The following is a 14,430-nucleotide window of genomic DNA, read 5'->3' as shown; positions in this document are numbered from 1 at the left end:
TAAACAGCTTGTAATCAATGTCATGTATCGTCATACCTCAGAAAACCCACATAAACTCGTTAGTCAGCCAGAAAAAATAACTCCAGAGAGGAGCATTTTGCTAAATATATACACTATATTACATATGCATTATAATCTTTATATGTTCTTCAATATTTAATGCATATTTGAATAAATCTGGCAAGTTTTTATGCAGCCACCATTTAAATGTTTATATTTCATATAATATTCTTATTATAAAAATAAATAAAAGTGTAATTTAAGTGTTTCTATAGCTACAAAACAGTTCATTATTACCTTCATATTAGGCTTATGAAGCCTAGTAGGCTACAACTAGACTCCCACAGTTTACAGCATTAGTTAAGAGATTTGATTCCCTTGAGAAAAATGGCCATTTATTGTAACTGATATCCAAAATAATCAATATTGAATCGAATCGTAATCGAAATCGAATCAAATTGCAAGCTTGTGAATCGAAATCGAATCGAATTGTGAATTTTGTCTCAATACCCAGCCCTACTGTCCTGCAGATGAAGGTAGGGTGAATTCAGACTCCTCAGCTGCAGAGCACTCGTCCCGTCTCATGCATGACATTCCCCTCCTAACAGGTGCCAGCAGAAAGAGCTTCTCTTCTCTTCTCTTCTCTTCTCTTCTCTTCTCTTCTCTTCTCTTCTCTTCTCTTCTCTTCTCTTCTCTTCTCTTCTCTTCTCTTCTCTTCTCTTCTCTTCTCTTCTCTTCTCTTCTCTTCTCTTCTCTTCTCTTCTCTTCACAGTCAGCATGGCTTCCAGATATGTTCCAGCTGTCCTTCAAGTTAACAGCTTTGGATTGCATTGCATGACATGGAACTTTTATACTGTATTAACCACTGACAACACTGGGAATAATAGTCTGATGTTCATCTACAGCTCAAATAAATGTACAGTGGCACACTGTAAAACAAAAGATGTGTGCTATGCACTATAACTCAATAGAATGTACAGCAAATTGTTTAAACTTTAATCTTCAAAATGATTTGAACTGTGTTTATGAGAATAGTTAGACAAGGAAGCACATTGTTTAATGCAGTGCACTGTATGCATGTTTGCACACTTGACGTCATGGGTCCACCTACACAAAAGCTTTGTGTGTGTCTGAAGGTTGCTGTCATAGAGCGATCATGCATCTGAGGAAAGCACATCCTTTAAAATGAAACAAAAAAACAACAACTTCCATCTATTGCAACTACAGCATAGTTTATAAAAAGTAAACTTAATGTTCATCCTAAAGCAAAAGAATTGATCACTTGGATTGAGTTGAGTGGTGTGAGGGAACAAGTAAAGGATGTGTCTTCCCTCAGTGTTGTACCAAGGTCATCTGTGTAGATCTGTCAGAGATTTATTGCGCCACACCTGTCCTGGTGTCGTCTATTCATATTGAGGATGAGGTCAGGTCAGGTAACGTGAGGTCAAGGCCTTTAGAATTCTGTATGTGACATTTTTAACCCCTGTACTTTATTCGTCTCTGTCCCTCTCCAGAGTGGCTTCACCCCCCTCCACATAGCAGCTCACTATGGTAACATCAATGTAGCGACCCTGCTCCTGAACCGTGGAGCTGCCGTAGACTTCAAGGCGAGGGTAAGGACACAAACTCCAGCTGTAGTTTTCTGTAAGAGTGGAGTGGATGGATATGAATGGTTCATAAACTGCACTAGGGTCAGAAAAGGGTCATTCTCTCTTTTTTATGTCATATTTAAAGGGTAACTAAACACCAAAACAACTTTTTTTAGTTAATGATCTGTAAGAATGGAGCTTCATAAATGCTGTTCATTGATTCGAGTACATTTTTTGACAATTGAGTATAAAGTGTTTTGATTTTCAAATATATGGTGTAAAAACGTCTGAGTGCTGCCCTCTTCAGGTTAAACGGAAAGCTCCTGCAGTAGGGGTACTTGCTGACGTAGCGAACTCTCAGACGCACTCTGTCACACCCTTGGTGCGAGCTCACCACGCCCTTGGCAGCCCCTGGTATAAAAGCATCTGGTTCCGTCAAAACTACTGTAGCGAGTCAGGAGTTGGATTTATGAGTATTGAAAACGATCAGGATAGCATATAACAGCATCTAGTTAGTTAATCCTCTGTGGTCGACAAACGAGCCGGTGCATTTTGCTGGATTTTTTCATATTTTTTCATATAGCGGCATAATATCAATATGAATATATGCCAGCGTGCGCTATTGAGATCAACTCGACGACATAACTCATCAGATGCCGGTCGCGATGCGGGAGTTAAGACCGCAGTTTGAGCCAGCAGCTCGAATGGATTTGGCCCTGTGTCTACATACAATTCACCCTCATCCACTTCAGGTGAAGGTGAAGGTGAGGGAGAAAAGTCCTCGACTTCAAATGGCCGCTCTGTTGCAAAGGCAGCTACTTGAGTCACTCCAGTCTCGCTCTATTTTAGAGTCTGACAGCAGCTGTCACTCACGGCGGGTCTCAGGTGCACGCCCCCTAGCCCCGCTGGGGTCTGCCCATTTTTTCAGCATTTTTCAAATATTGCTAGTGGGTGGAGTCAGGCTCTGACCAGGGGTTTAGTTACCCTTTAAAGCATGGACTGAAATTGCTCCCAAAAGGTATTTTGTTACATATTTACATGCTACTTAATGAGTTTTGAAGTCCTCTTTTTCTTGAATGGTTCATTTTCGTAAACATTACTAGGGTCAATGATGATTTATTGATAAACAAATACATTTAAAATCCAGTTTACACAAAAAATGACTTGAATACATACAGTATCTTCAATGATTTTCATAACAAATAAATTTTCCTTTGCCAAAATGTCAGGATAATACGAAAAGAATCTTAAAGGGTAACTAACCCCCTGGTCAGAGTCTGACTCCACCCACTGGCAATATTTGAAAAATGCTGAAAAAGTGGGCTGACCCCAGCGGAGATACTGTAGAGGGGACGAAATAGATGCTAAAACACTCTATCCTGATCGTTTTCAATACTCACAATTCCAATTCCTGACTCGCTACAGTGGTTTTAACGAAACAAGCTGGTTTTTATACTGCCAAGGGCGTAGCTCGTGCCAAGAGTGTAGTGAGCTGAAACGTGCGCACGTCACAAAGAACCGCTAACATCCAATAGGAAAATTCAACTGCAGTAGCCACCGTTCAACCTGAAGAGGGCAGCACTAAGAAGTTTTTACACCATATATTGTAGAAATAAAATACTTTATATACAAACGTCAAAAAAGTTAATCGAATCAATGACTGGTATTAATAAATATCCATTCTTACAGATCATTAACTAAAAAAGGTTGGTTTAGGGTTTAGTTACTCTTTAAGTAGTTTGGAATCTTTTATTTTTATTTCTTAGAAAAAATAAAGAGTCATGTGAGACAGAAGATTGGAGTAATGGCTGCTGAAAATTCACAGAAATAACTTAAATTTCAAAATATATTTGTAATGAGTGGCTGCTGTAATGAGTGCAACAAAATAGACTTTTAATGGTGAATCCAAACAAGGAAACATGGAGATAACTTAGCAACAACAAATAACACAACTACTTCATAAACGATACAGGACAAAGAACTAAGGAGAACTCAGAGCTTATATACAAACAGGGTGATCAATGTAGAAACAGACCAGGTGTGAGTAACTAATTAGTAACCATAGAAACAAACTATTGAGAAAATAAAAACAAAGGAAACAGAAACTAGAATAAAGGGAGGGAGGAGCAATAGTGGCGATTACCTCGACGATGCCATGGGTACGATGGGTCGTGATAGAGCCGGTGAAGAGAGAGCCCAGAGTGCAGACGTAGATCAGGTGGACTAGCACAGCACCGCAGGCTTTGGAGGGTGTGACGGAGCTGTAGCGACGACCCCCCAAGGTGGAACCAGTGTATCGGCTGGCCAACTATGAGCCAGAGGGAGGGCGGGGCCAGACAGAGCCGAGACGAAGTGCAGTGGACGGCTTCCAAGTCCGTGGTGCAGGCGAGGCGAAGTCTGACCTATGTGGAGCCGGAGGGACGATGGTCCCGGGTGGAGCTGAGGGAGGGAGGAGCCAAGGTGTTAGAGTCAGGGTGACGGGTCAAAGTGGAGTAAACGAAACCGTGTCAGGAGCTGGGGAATCCCCCTGAGAGGGCAAAGCTGGAGACTGGAGGACCTGAGGCAGATCCACACATAGAGAAGTCGATTTGCTGAAGGTAACCAGTGGAGGCATGGTTGAGAAACTGTCTGCTTTTGGATGAGGAGGCGGCAGAGGGAGGTTGGAAGGGAATTCTGGGAACAGAGAAGACTCTGACCTGGGTGAGACCAGCAGGGGCACATCCAATTTATAGACTTTTGAATAGGCTTTTTAGTTTCTTTATATTGGACACTTTTAAGTGAGTAGAAGCTTTCTATAATTATTCAACTCCCACTCCACTTCCAGGTTTTCTGTTCCACTCCCTGGTTGCTCTACACTCTAGGGTGAAAGAAACCCCAATCTGATCGATCATAGAGTGAGAGAAAATGCTAATTGTTTGAAAAAACAAAACACACACACACACACACACACATACTCTGACCTGCAATGTCGTGAACACTGAGAAGTGCGATACAAATAGTGAAGCCTCCCTGTGCTTTTGGTTCATATTACAGCACTCACAGAAAACCTTTCAGCTAAACAAATTAGAGGACTGAAAATAACTGTTGTATGATCAGCTGCTTAAACTCAACCAATGTTGCTTTCAGATCAATAAACATATTGCAGAAAAACCTCCTGATAAAAAAACACTTGATCCAAACAACCTTCTTGACACTGCATATAATACACAGATATGACCATGTAAACCAGTCTCTCTCTGTAGCTCTTTGACCCTGACATGAAAAATTTGATCCCACAGATCTCCATCTCTGAATATACTACATCTATCAATGTTAAAGCATTTGCTGTTGTGTACTCAAAAATTCAATCCCTTAATAAACCCCACCCTACCTTTTAACTTAAATGACACATTGTATGCTCCCAAAATGCAAGTCAATGATATGCAGACAAGCTTTATTGGGGTCCTTTATGCTTCATAAAAAGCAGTGCATCACAGTAAGTTAGGGATTTTGTGAACCATCACTAGAGGGTGGTGTGGCCCAATACTTCCGTCTGCAGTGTGATGCTGTTCACTACATCTGTGCAATGATTGCAGCTACAGATGGACTCTCTCATGTGCAATATTATTAAAAAATAAACACATTCCACAGACAACACATTGTTACAGATGCAGACAAATTAAGACACAACAAAGGAAAACGTCATAGTTAAAAGTTAGTTAATAGTGAGAATTGGACCCTAATCTAAAGTGTGACTAAATAAAATAATATATATTCATAAGAAAAATAAATCAATCTTTGTTGAAAGCATCAATTGCATGCTGTTGGTTGATAAAGATCTCCACTAGCTTGCACATCAAGTAAAAAAAAAAAAAAAAAATTGTAAATATATATAAATGAAGAGTTCAGATGCAAAAGCCTCTAAATGCCATTTGAAATTTTCTTCTTTAATGATGATTTTTTATCAAACTTGTATATTTAAGTTCAGTAATTTCACTTACTGAACTTAAATATACAAGTTTGATAAAAAATCATCATTAAAGAAGAAAATTTCAAATGGCATTTAGAGGCTTTTGCATCTGAACTCTTCATATATATACTGTATATATACATACACAGTATATACCAGTAATGCTCACAAAATTTTAAATATAGGCCAGGTAATCCACTCTTGATATATTCCCGTTATGGATACATATACACTCATTATGAATACTGTTATTAGAAACAGGAACAGTTTTCTCCCCCTTGAGTGATTTCTAATATCTATTGACTTTTCAATGAATGATAAAACATTTCTGTGTAATTTAAGTGTTCATTTCTGCAATTTGGGGCTTTTAGTTCCTGCCGTTAAATTGCATTATTAAGCCAATATGCTTTTAGCATTAGCCATATAACCCTGATAATGAAAAGTTGGTAAACCAGAAAGCTTTCTCATGAAATCCCTGCAAGGATACCAAGAAGGGAAATAACAGTTATTATAAATTCACACAAAACCAATGAAGTATGTATTTACATTGAATGTTCTGAATCTTGTTCTTTAGAACTTGAATGTGCGTCTCTGTCTGACAATTAGTTGTGTTGTTGTATTGCGACAGAATGACATCACACCTCTCCATGTGGCATCGAAAAGAGGAAATGCCAACATGGTCAGGCTGCTGCTGGAGAGAGGGGCCCGAATCGATGCCAGAACCAAGGTCAGTTGAACCAAACAGGCTGTCTTTCTTTTCCAGCTCTATATTTAACTCTTCAGAGGAAGTGGTTTTCCCCATTTCTTTTATTGCACAACAGCATGTGTACATTGTATGGTTAAGAAATACTTAATAAAAGCAGTCATTTATAAACTAACTGCATATCGTGTTTCAGAGGAAACTAATTCAATTGCTGTTAATTTGTGGCCAGTTTCAGCTGCTCTCTTAGAAGCACAAGGTACTTTTCAAGATGAATGGGGAATTTATTGGCAGGAATAATTTAGGGATACATGCCGTTTGATTCTTAAAAACGATAACAACTGTTGCCCTCAGGTTGTATGTGATTGGCACCACTGTCGAAGAAAAATTGCATGCAGATGTTGCGCTCATCTCCTTCTCCAGTAGTGAAACGCTGTCTCTCATTGTGTTTTTGACATATTGGCACATGTCTTTAGTATTGGGAGGGGATGTAAAATTAATGATGGCTGACGTTTGTAGATTCTGGCACCTGCAAGTGAGGTTTGTCTGTTTGTTTGTTTACTTATCTTCAGGATGGCCTGACACCTTTACACTGTGGAGCGAGGAGCGGTCATGAACAAGTAGTTGAGATGTTACTTGATCGCGGAGCACCAATCCTCTCGAAAACAAAGGTTTGATATGTTGTTCTGCCTTTAAAAGGATAGTTCCCTCTAAAATGCATATTCTGCAATCATTTACTTACCCCATGCCGAACCAAACATGCATCTTTCTTCTGTAGAACACACAAAAAAGATATTTTCAAGAATGTTCATGCTGTTCTTTTCCATATATGGAAAGTGACATCCTGGACATTCTGCGTAACATCTCCCAGTGTTGCAGAGTTCATCAGTTATGAAACCAACTCAATTCAACTATAAAACATCTCTACAGAAGACAAAAGTGTCATTATTCAGGGTTGATTCAGTGGATTCAAGTTCAGTTTAGTTTTAAGCAGCTCTACTGAAGACTATAGTGTCATCATCCAGCTCAATTCAAGCTTTGTTCTCATCCGATGCGGAGTGTTAGTGAATTTAGATATTACTGAATATCCCAATTTTTTTTTTTAACCAAGTTCTCTTTGTTACAGAAAAGCTTAATTGGGTTTGGAATGATGTGACAGCAAGTAAATGACATCATTTTTGAGTGAACTATTACTTTAAGCATATGCAGATGTGACATTATATATTTTTTTCTTTTTTCCATTGCATCACTGAACACTTTCCTGGAATCTGAAAGCAAAGCAAAACATGGTCACAGACTCCTCGCCAAATTAGATAATATCCCAGCCGATTCATGTCTCAATGGAGCAATTGTTTTAGTGACGTATAAATAGCCTCTCGCTGTTCCTTTACCCCAGATGTCCTTTTTCAGGAAGGGAATTATGGCTCTGTTAGATTTCAAAAGTTTACTTTTTATTCTCTGAATTCTTAGAAAGATAAAACTGCTTTTAGATTCGAGCCACCTGCGATTCCTGCACGATGACGAGTAAAAAATAAAGAATAGAGAAGTGAAAGTTCAGTTTAATTTCTTCATAACTTAAATTGGTGTGTGTTTCAACAGAATGGCCTGTCGCCGCTGCACATGGCCACACAAGGAGATCATCTGAACTGTGTTCAGCTCTTACTTCATCATGACGTGCCCGTGGACGATGTCACCAACGATTACCTGACTGCCCTGCATGTCGCTGCACACTGCGGACACTACAAAGTTGCCAAGGTCCTTGTGGACAAGAGGGCCAATCCTAATGCCAAAGCGCTGGTGAGTCTTGGGTTCATGAGTAGGATGTCGCTGAATCTAGAAGGTCTGCTCGGGTTCGATTTTTCATTTAAAAATAAGTTATTTCTTCCTGCTCCATACCCTCAACTCTTAAGTTTTATCCCACTCCTGACTTCAAAATCCAACAAATAGAGATTTATGTGTTTTTTTTTTGTCCAATTCCAGTGTTATATGCTATTTTTCCAATTCCCACACTAAATGCTTCTGTCCTCACCTTGTTGTATTTGTTGCAGCTGGCAAAAAGAAGGTTGCATGCAAGGTTGCAGTTTGCAACATCGTTTTATGCGATAGATGTATAACCTTCTGTACCTTAACTTTTATTTTATTTTTAGTTTCTATATTGCCCACAAGTATCTACCCACTCAGCAATTCAAAATGTGTCCCACGCTTCACTCAGTTGCGTCGGGTCCAAGCGGCAACATTCTAATCTGAAAAATGAAGTGCGAAAAACTAGCTTGACTTCGTCATACTCATATTCAAGAGAGAATATGAGTCTGAAACTCCTCCGTTGGGCTTTGATTATGAGGCGCGTCGTAACCGAACCAGGAAAAAAAAAACCTCTGCGCTCAATTGGATAGTCGGTAGACCTACAACCAATCAGAGCAACGCAGTAAGTCAACTCCTTTGCATAGCGCAGTTTTCAAATACAGAACGTAGCCTAACTTTATTTATTTTAGAAGTTAAATAACGAGTGTTACTTCTTTTACTTACTTCTCCATGAGTGCCACCAAAGGAAAAACCACACCGACCACAGGCTTTTCATTACGTCCCATCTTCATCGACCGTCAGAGCCAGCTGATAACTTACACTTTTCCCGAATCATGTAGGAAGGACGCCAAAAATATCTTTCCGATCGACAAATGCCTTGATTGCAGTTCTCTGTTTGTCTATTAAAATGAATGCGCTGTCGATTTATTTTATAAAAGACGCGACAGCGGAATCTATACATCTCAATTCTCCAGCTGCAAGTCATCTTTGATGACTTGCAGCTCTTTGATAACGTGATGATTACGTCCCTGCAGATCATCTGTCCATCATCGTATAAAGCCCGCCCTGGCAATTTGATTGGCCCGATGATTTCTGAACCGATCATAATTACTACTCCTCAATGGATCGAGTCCAGACCGAACTTTCCGGCCCCAAAAATGTTGTAGACGGAGTTCGGGCTGGCATCCAGGCTCGTGAAAAACTGCAATACATCGAAAATCCGCTAGAGGCCGGTCCCAAAAGGGAGCAAATGTCCATATACCCCATGTTAAAATGTCCGTTTTCACAGCATAAATTCAATTTTTTTTTACAATTTGGTCCTATGGACTTTTATTGTAATCTTCAATATATTCCGCATGCCTGACAACTGTGAGGGGGGTGATTTTTTTTTCTAACTCGTTAGTTTAGATCATATTTAGATATATAATATATGACAAATAAGGGCGGTTAACTTTGATTGACAGCTGATAACGGGCTGCGCAGAGTGGAATTTGACGTCTCGGCCATCATACCATCTCTGTATCCTTTCTGAACATTTGTATTTTGTATTTCCCAAGAATTTCCAGTATGGCGCCGCCCATACCCCCCATAAACAGCCTCAAACCCGTTCTTCAGAAAGTCTATGGGTGACGTAACAGACGCTTTTACAGTCTATGGTCGGGTCCCGCAGACTTCTATCTGGTTCAGTATCTTTTTAATCCTGTCAAATAAACCATAGTATCCCATTGTCAGACCTTTGGGTATTTGCATAAGGTCTGGTCTGCATTGCTGTTTATTCTGGCCAAGAGCCCTTTAGTTAAACAGGAAGAGACTATCTGAATGACATGTAAAGCTGACTTTTAATTGTTTCCATCAAGAGGTGCATTCATTTTTCTTCAAGTTCTTGCATTGACAATACTCGTAAAGTCTCCTCCAGCACATCCCAAAGTCTTTCAATGAATTTAAGGTCTGGACTCAGAGGTGCCAGTTCATGTGTGAAACTGATTCTTCATGATTCTTCACTTTTTATGGACGGGCAATGTATGTTTTGTAAAAACAATGCACCAAATCAGATTAGAGAATGCTTTTTAATTTTTATGCAATTGGCATCAGATGTTGTTGTAGCCCAAACAGGTTCTACTTAAATATGGTCAATGATGTAAAAAAGAAAGAAAAAAGAGGTTACCAGGACTGTGAAATCCTAGAATTTTATTTTCTTCCCCTTTGGCTTTCACCTTAAATGGTATCCTCCAAATTTTATGCGTGAGCATTGACATTTAACAAGTTTTGTTTCTGAACAGCACCATGGCAATCTGTAAAAAGCCTCTCTTGGCAAAAAGTGCAGTGCATACTGTCATGCTCTGAAGTAATGGTTACAGAACGGGCGTGTCGCTGCAGTTTATGAGGGAAAAAGGAAGAAAGAAAGAAAACTGTAGAAAGACAAGTCTGCCAAGCATTGAGCAGCGGGAGCCACGTGTTTTCATTCGTCTGGAAACAAAGCTTTGTTAACTCTTCAGTCATCTGGTTATGGGCAACAAGCAACCAGATTTTCATTAATAAGCCACCACAATCTCTTTTTTTTTTCTGTAGAATGGTTTTACACCACTTCACATTGCTTGTAAGAAGAACAGGATTAAAGTGATGGAGCTGCTGCTGAAACATGGAGCGTCCATTCAGGCTGTGACTGAGGTGAGAGAGAAAGTACATTTGCAGAGCTTGCTTTATGCAGTTTGGTCTCTTTTGATCAACAAATCAACAATCAGCAATCATCTCTGAATGTAGGAAATATTGGAAATGTCTTTGTAAGAATTGTTGGGATAATTGGAGGGACTTTTGTGTCGCACACTTTTCAGGACATAATTATTTATTTTAAAGGTTTTATTTTTGCTTGTATCTTGTGAGAAGAACAATGACTTTTAGACCAGTTGGTTTAATTTTCTGGTAAGCAATTTGGTAGCGGTAATCCTACCATGGCCACTGTCCATTTTACCAAATGAGCAATATATGAACATGGTGTCACCTAATTAATATTCATGACATTCAACTTTTTTATTGTTCCTACACCACTAATGAAAATTTACGTTTGTTATTTAAATAGGTTTACAAAGCTTTGAAAGCATGTTTGTGCCTTAGAGACAAACTTTATTTCTCATAATAGTGACATACATTTGCTAATTGTGACTTTATATCTCGCAACATGACTTTATATTATGCAGTTGCAAATTTATCCCATTTATATCCAACAGTGCAATTTCACTTTATATATTTTACAATTTGACTTTATTTATCAAAATGCGACTTAGTTTCTTATAATTTCAACTTTAAAAATCCCACAGTGTAATTTAAAATCTCATGTTGTTATTTTATTTCTTGCCAGGCGGCTTTAAATCTTGCAGTTTTACTTTGTTTCTAATTATTGTGATTTTTTTTGCTTTATAACTCATATGAAGTCACAATTAGAATAAATGCCTCAAAAAAGGCATTTACAAATTTACGCATCATAGATTTTACTGCCAGTTATATCTTGTAACATATCTCGTTATATTATGCAATTGCAAATGTATTTTTCATAACTGCACATTTATATCCGACAGTAAAACTTACATTTTTATATATATTTATATATTTACAGCGTGACTTTTATATCAATTTTGCGACTTAGTTTCTCATAATTGTCACTTTAAAACTCACAATGTCACTACATCTTGCATTATAATTTAAAATCTCACATTTTGTGGCTATATCTGGCAATGTGGCTTTGCATGCAGTTTTAGTAATTGTGACACTTTCTTGTACAGTTTTATGACTTTACTGTATATCTCACAATTGCAACTTTACCTTTCTGCGTGACTTTTTTTGTTTGTTTTAAACTTTCTTTAATCAAAGGTCGAAACAAGCTTCCATACTGTACATAGCAGTCTAGCATTTGATGGTAGATAGATTTTGAAAAACAACATGTGCGTTTTGAAGTGAGGTAATATTTGCTTTAGCATGCAGTTCCCAACACCTCAAAGCTGCATATTTCTGTGTCTCTGGCAGTCTGGACTCACACCGATTCATGTGGCCGCTTTTATGGGCCATGAAAATATTGTTACTCAGCTGACAAATCACGGAGCGTCAGCTAACACAATGAATGTGGTGAGTACAGCCGTCCTCAACCCCACCAGCACCAAACAAACAGTTTTACTTGGAAGTTTCCTTTTGATAGGGGGGGAAAAAAGAGTAAAACAAAACATTTTAGCAATGAGGCCAGCCGTGTTCCTCTCTGGAACGTGTCATCGCTTGCCACATTGGTTTGGTCTCCCGTTTCATAAAGCCATTTAGGGTAATAACAGCCTCTGTCCATGTGCTTAAACATACGTCTGACCACAGGTTGGAGCTCCTCTACTGTAATTAGAGTACAGTCAGACTGTAATCATGCTCGACTGTTCCCCATCAGACAGACGGTGGGCACACAGCAAGCCACTGTTACCGTAGAAACATGCTTTAGGCTTTGTTGGGGTGCATCTCATTGAGACAGTCAAAACAAAGAGAGTAAGACAGGGGTCTGGTCTGATGAAAGGGCTGTGTACACACACACAAAGACTTACTGTCCAGACACTGTAGTACCTTTTTCCTGAAGCTTCCTCTGTGTGTGTTTTAGAGGGGAGAGACTGCGCTCCATATGGCTGCCAGGGCAGGACAGGCAAACGTGGTCAAATTCCTGGTGGCGAATGGAGCAGATGTGGATGCTAAAGCCAAGGTGAGTGAGAGATACGAGTCTAGGTATGTGCTGCTTTATTAGTGGTGTTTGTAAAGACAAGTGTTGCTCCTGTTACTCAAACTTGGCCGTGTGTCCACCAAAAAATCCCTTGAAAGCGTTTTGGCGACGCAGCGTTTTTTATATGTGGTGATACGGAATATCTGAGGAATATCTGCGGAACTGTTACTAGTGTCTTACTGCACAAATAGTATATTTCTGAATATAAAAATTCTCTGGCACTAGTTTTGAAAGAAAAGATGTGCTTGTTGTTGTCATTTGTTATTGTTGTACAAGCAGAATGTGACGTTTGGTCGTGTGGCACACCTTCACTGTGATTGGACAATTGGGTAAAAAGTGACAGTGATGAGTGCTGCGTTTTACCCAAAGGTGAACATTCTTCCACTCTCTGCGACCATTAAAAAAAGGTTGAGTGCTCGTTTTTTTTAAAGGGATACTCCACTTTTTTTTGGAAATAGGCTCATTTTACCACTCCCCCAGAGTTAAACAGTCGAGTTTTACCGTTTTTGAATTCATTCAGACGATTTTCTGATATTTAGAAGACTATCAGTTACTAGACAGTTTCTGGTCTCATTGACTTCCATAGTAGGAAAACAATATAGCCTACTATGGAAGTCAATGAGACCAGAAACTGTCTGTTTACTGATATTCTTCTAAATATCAAAAAATCGACTGAATATGTTCGAAAACGGTAAAACTCAACTGTTTAACTCTGGGGGAGTGGTAAAATGAGCCTATTTCCAAAAAAAGTGGAGTATCCCTTTAAGGCCATTTTACAAAATGCACCGCTCACATTAAAAACCATTTGAAAAATATGGTGGACACCTTTTTTAGTCTTTGTAGTTGTTGAGCATAATAGTTTGCACCAAAATGCTTGTGCTGCGGACATGTAAAACCTCAAATCATGCAACTTGTTGAAGACAAGTTGTTGTATTTTCAAGTTGTTGTCTGTTATATTTCCTTCTGAGTGATTCAAACTTTTGTCTGGCACATGATAAAACAGGTGAAACAAATACCAAAGACTTACACTAAATGAGGGAGCTTGGAGAGACTTGAAAAGGGGCTCTTTGATTTATAACACACACAACCACTCTGAACATCCTAACGTCCTCATAGCAACATGCTTAAAACCACTCAGAACTCTTTAGGAACCAAGCAACACTCTAGAAACCACAGTCCTAGATCACAGTGTAAATCAACATTCTAAAAATCACTCAACCATGGCATTTTGCAATGGGAGAAATCCATTCATTTTCTCCATAAGGAAATTGATTTTGAACGATAATTTTAAAACCTTTTAAATACGAGATTGTTAATCCATGGTATTTGCTTATGATGACGCCTTTATTTCAGCATTTTTTTTTAAATAATCGTATTTAACAGCAGAATTCCTAGTGAAAATCTGCATTACCCATGATGCTGGACAGAAAATGGCACCAATCAGTCGAAAAAAGCAACACTTGCCAAAATAGCTCTTTAGCTCCGCCCACTCCCATGAAGCACTGCGATTGTAATCCAGTCAATCTCTCTAAGCTCTCAAAATACTTAAATATTTGTATGTATATGTGTATTTTGCAATAGTTTTATATTTCTCCATTGTTTTTATTGTTTTCAAAGATTCATGGGATTGTAGTTCTTTCCCTTACTAAAG

The 14,430-nt window shown here is 38.8% G+C and overlaps 1 protein-coding gene across 47 annotated transcripts in view; it reads left to right on the top strand.

Annotated features, from left to right (window-relative positions):
* The window catches only part of ank3b (ankyrin 3b), a 205,528-nt gene that overhangs the window by 125,477 nt on the left and 65,621 nt on the right, over positions 1 to 14,430 (top strand). For all 47 annotated transcript variants that reach the window (XM_089122000.1, XM_089121997.1, XM_089121993.1 and 44 more), the window contains 7 exons: positions 1,515 to 1,613; positions 6,167 to 6,265; positions 6,811 to 6,909; positions 7,838 to 8,035; positions 10,610 to 10,708; positions 12,059 to 12,157; positions 12,663 to 12,761. In XM_089122000.1, coding sequence (XP_088978126.1) covers positions 1,515 to 1,613; positions 6,167 to 6,265; positions 6,811 to 6,909; positions 7,838 to 8,035; positions 10,610 to 10,708; positions 12,059 to 12,157; positions 12,663 to 12,761 — 792 coding nt within the window. The remainder of the gene's footprint in view (positions 1 to 1,514; positions 1,614 to 6,166; positions 6,266 to 6,810; positions 6,910 to 7,837; positions 8,036 to 10,609; positions 10,709 to 12,058; positions 12,158 to 12,662; positions 12,762 to 14,430) is intronic.

This window comes from Pimephales promelas, chromosome 17, assembly GCF_988280905.1.
Source record: "Pimephales promelas chromosome 17, fPimPro1.hap1.1, whole genome shotgun sequence".
NCBI lineage: Eukaryota > Metazoa > Chordata > Actinopteri > Cypriniformes > Leuciscidae > Pimephales > Pimephales promelas.
This window is presented reverse-complemented; position numbering and strand designations above follow the sequence as displayed.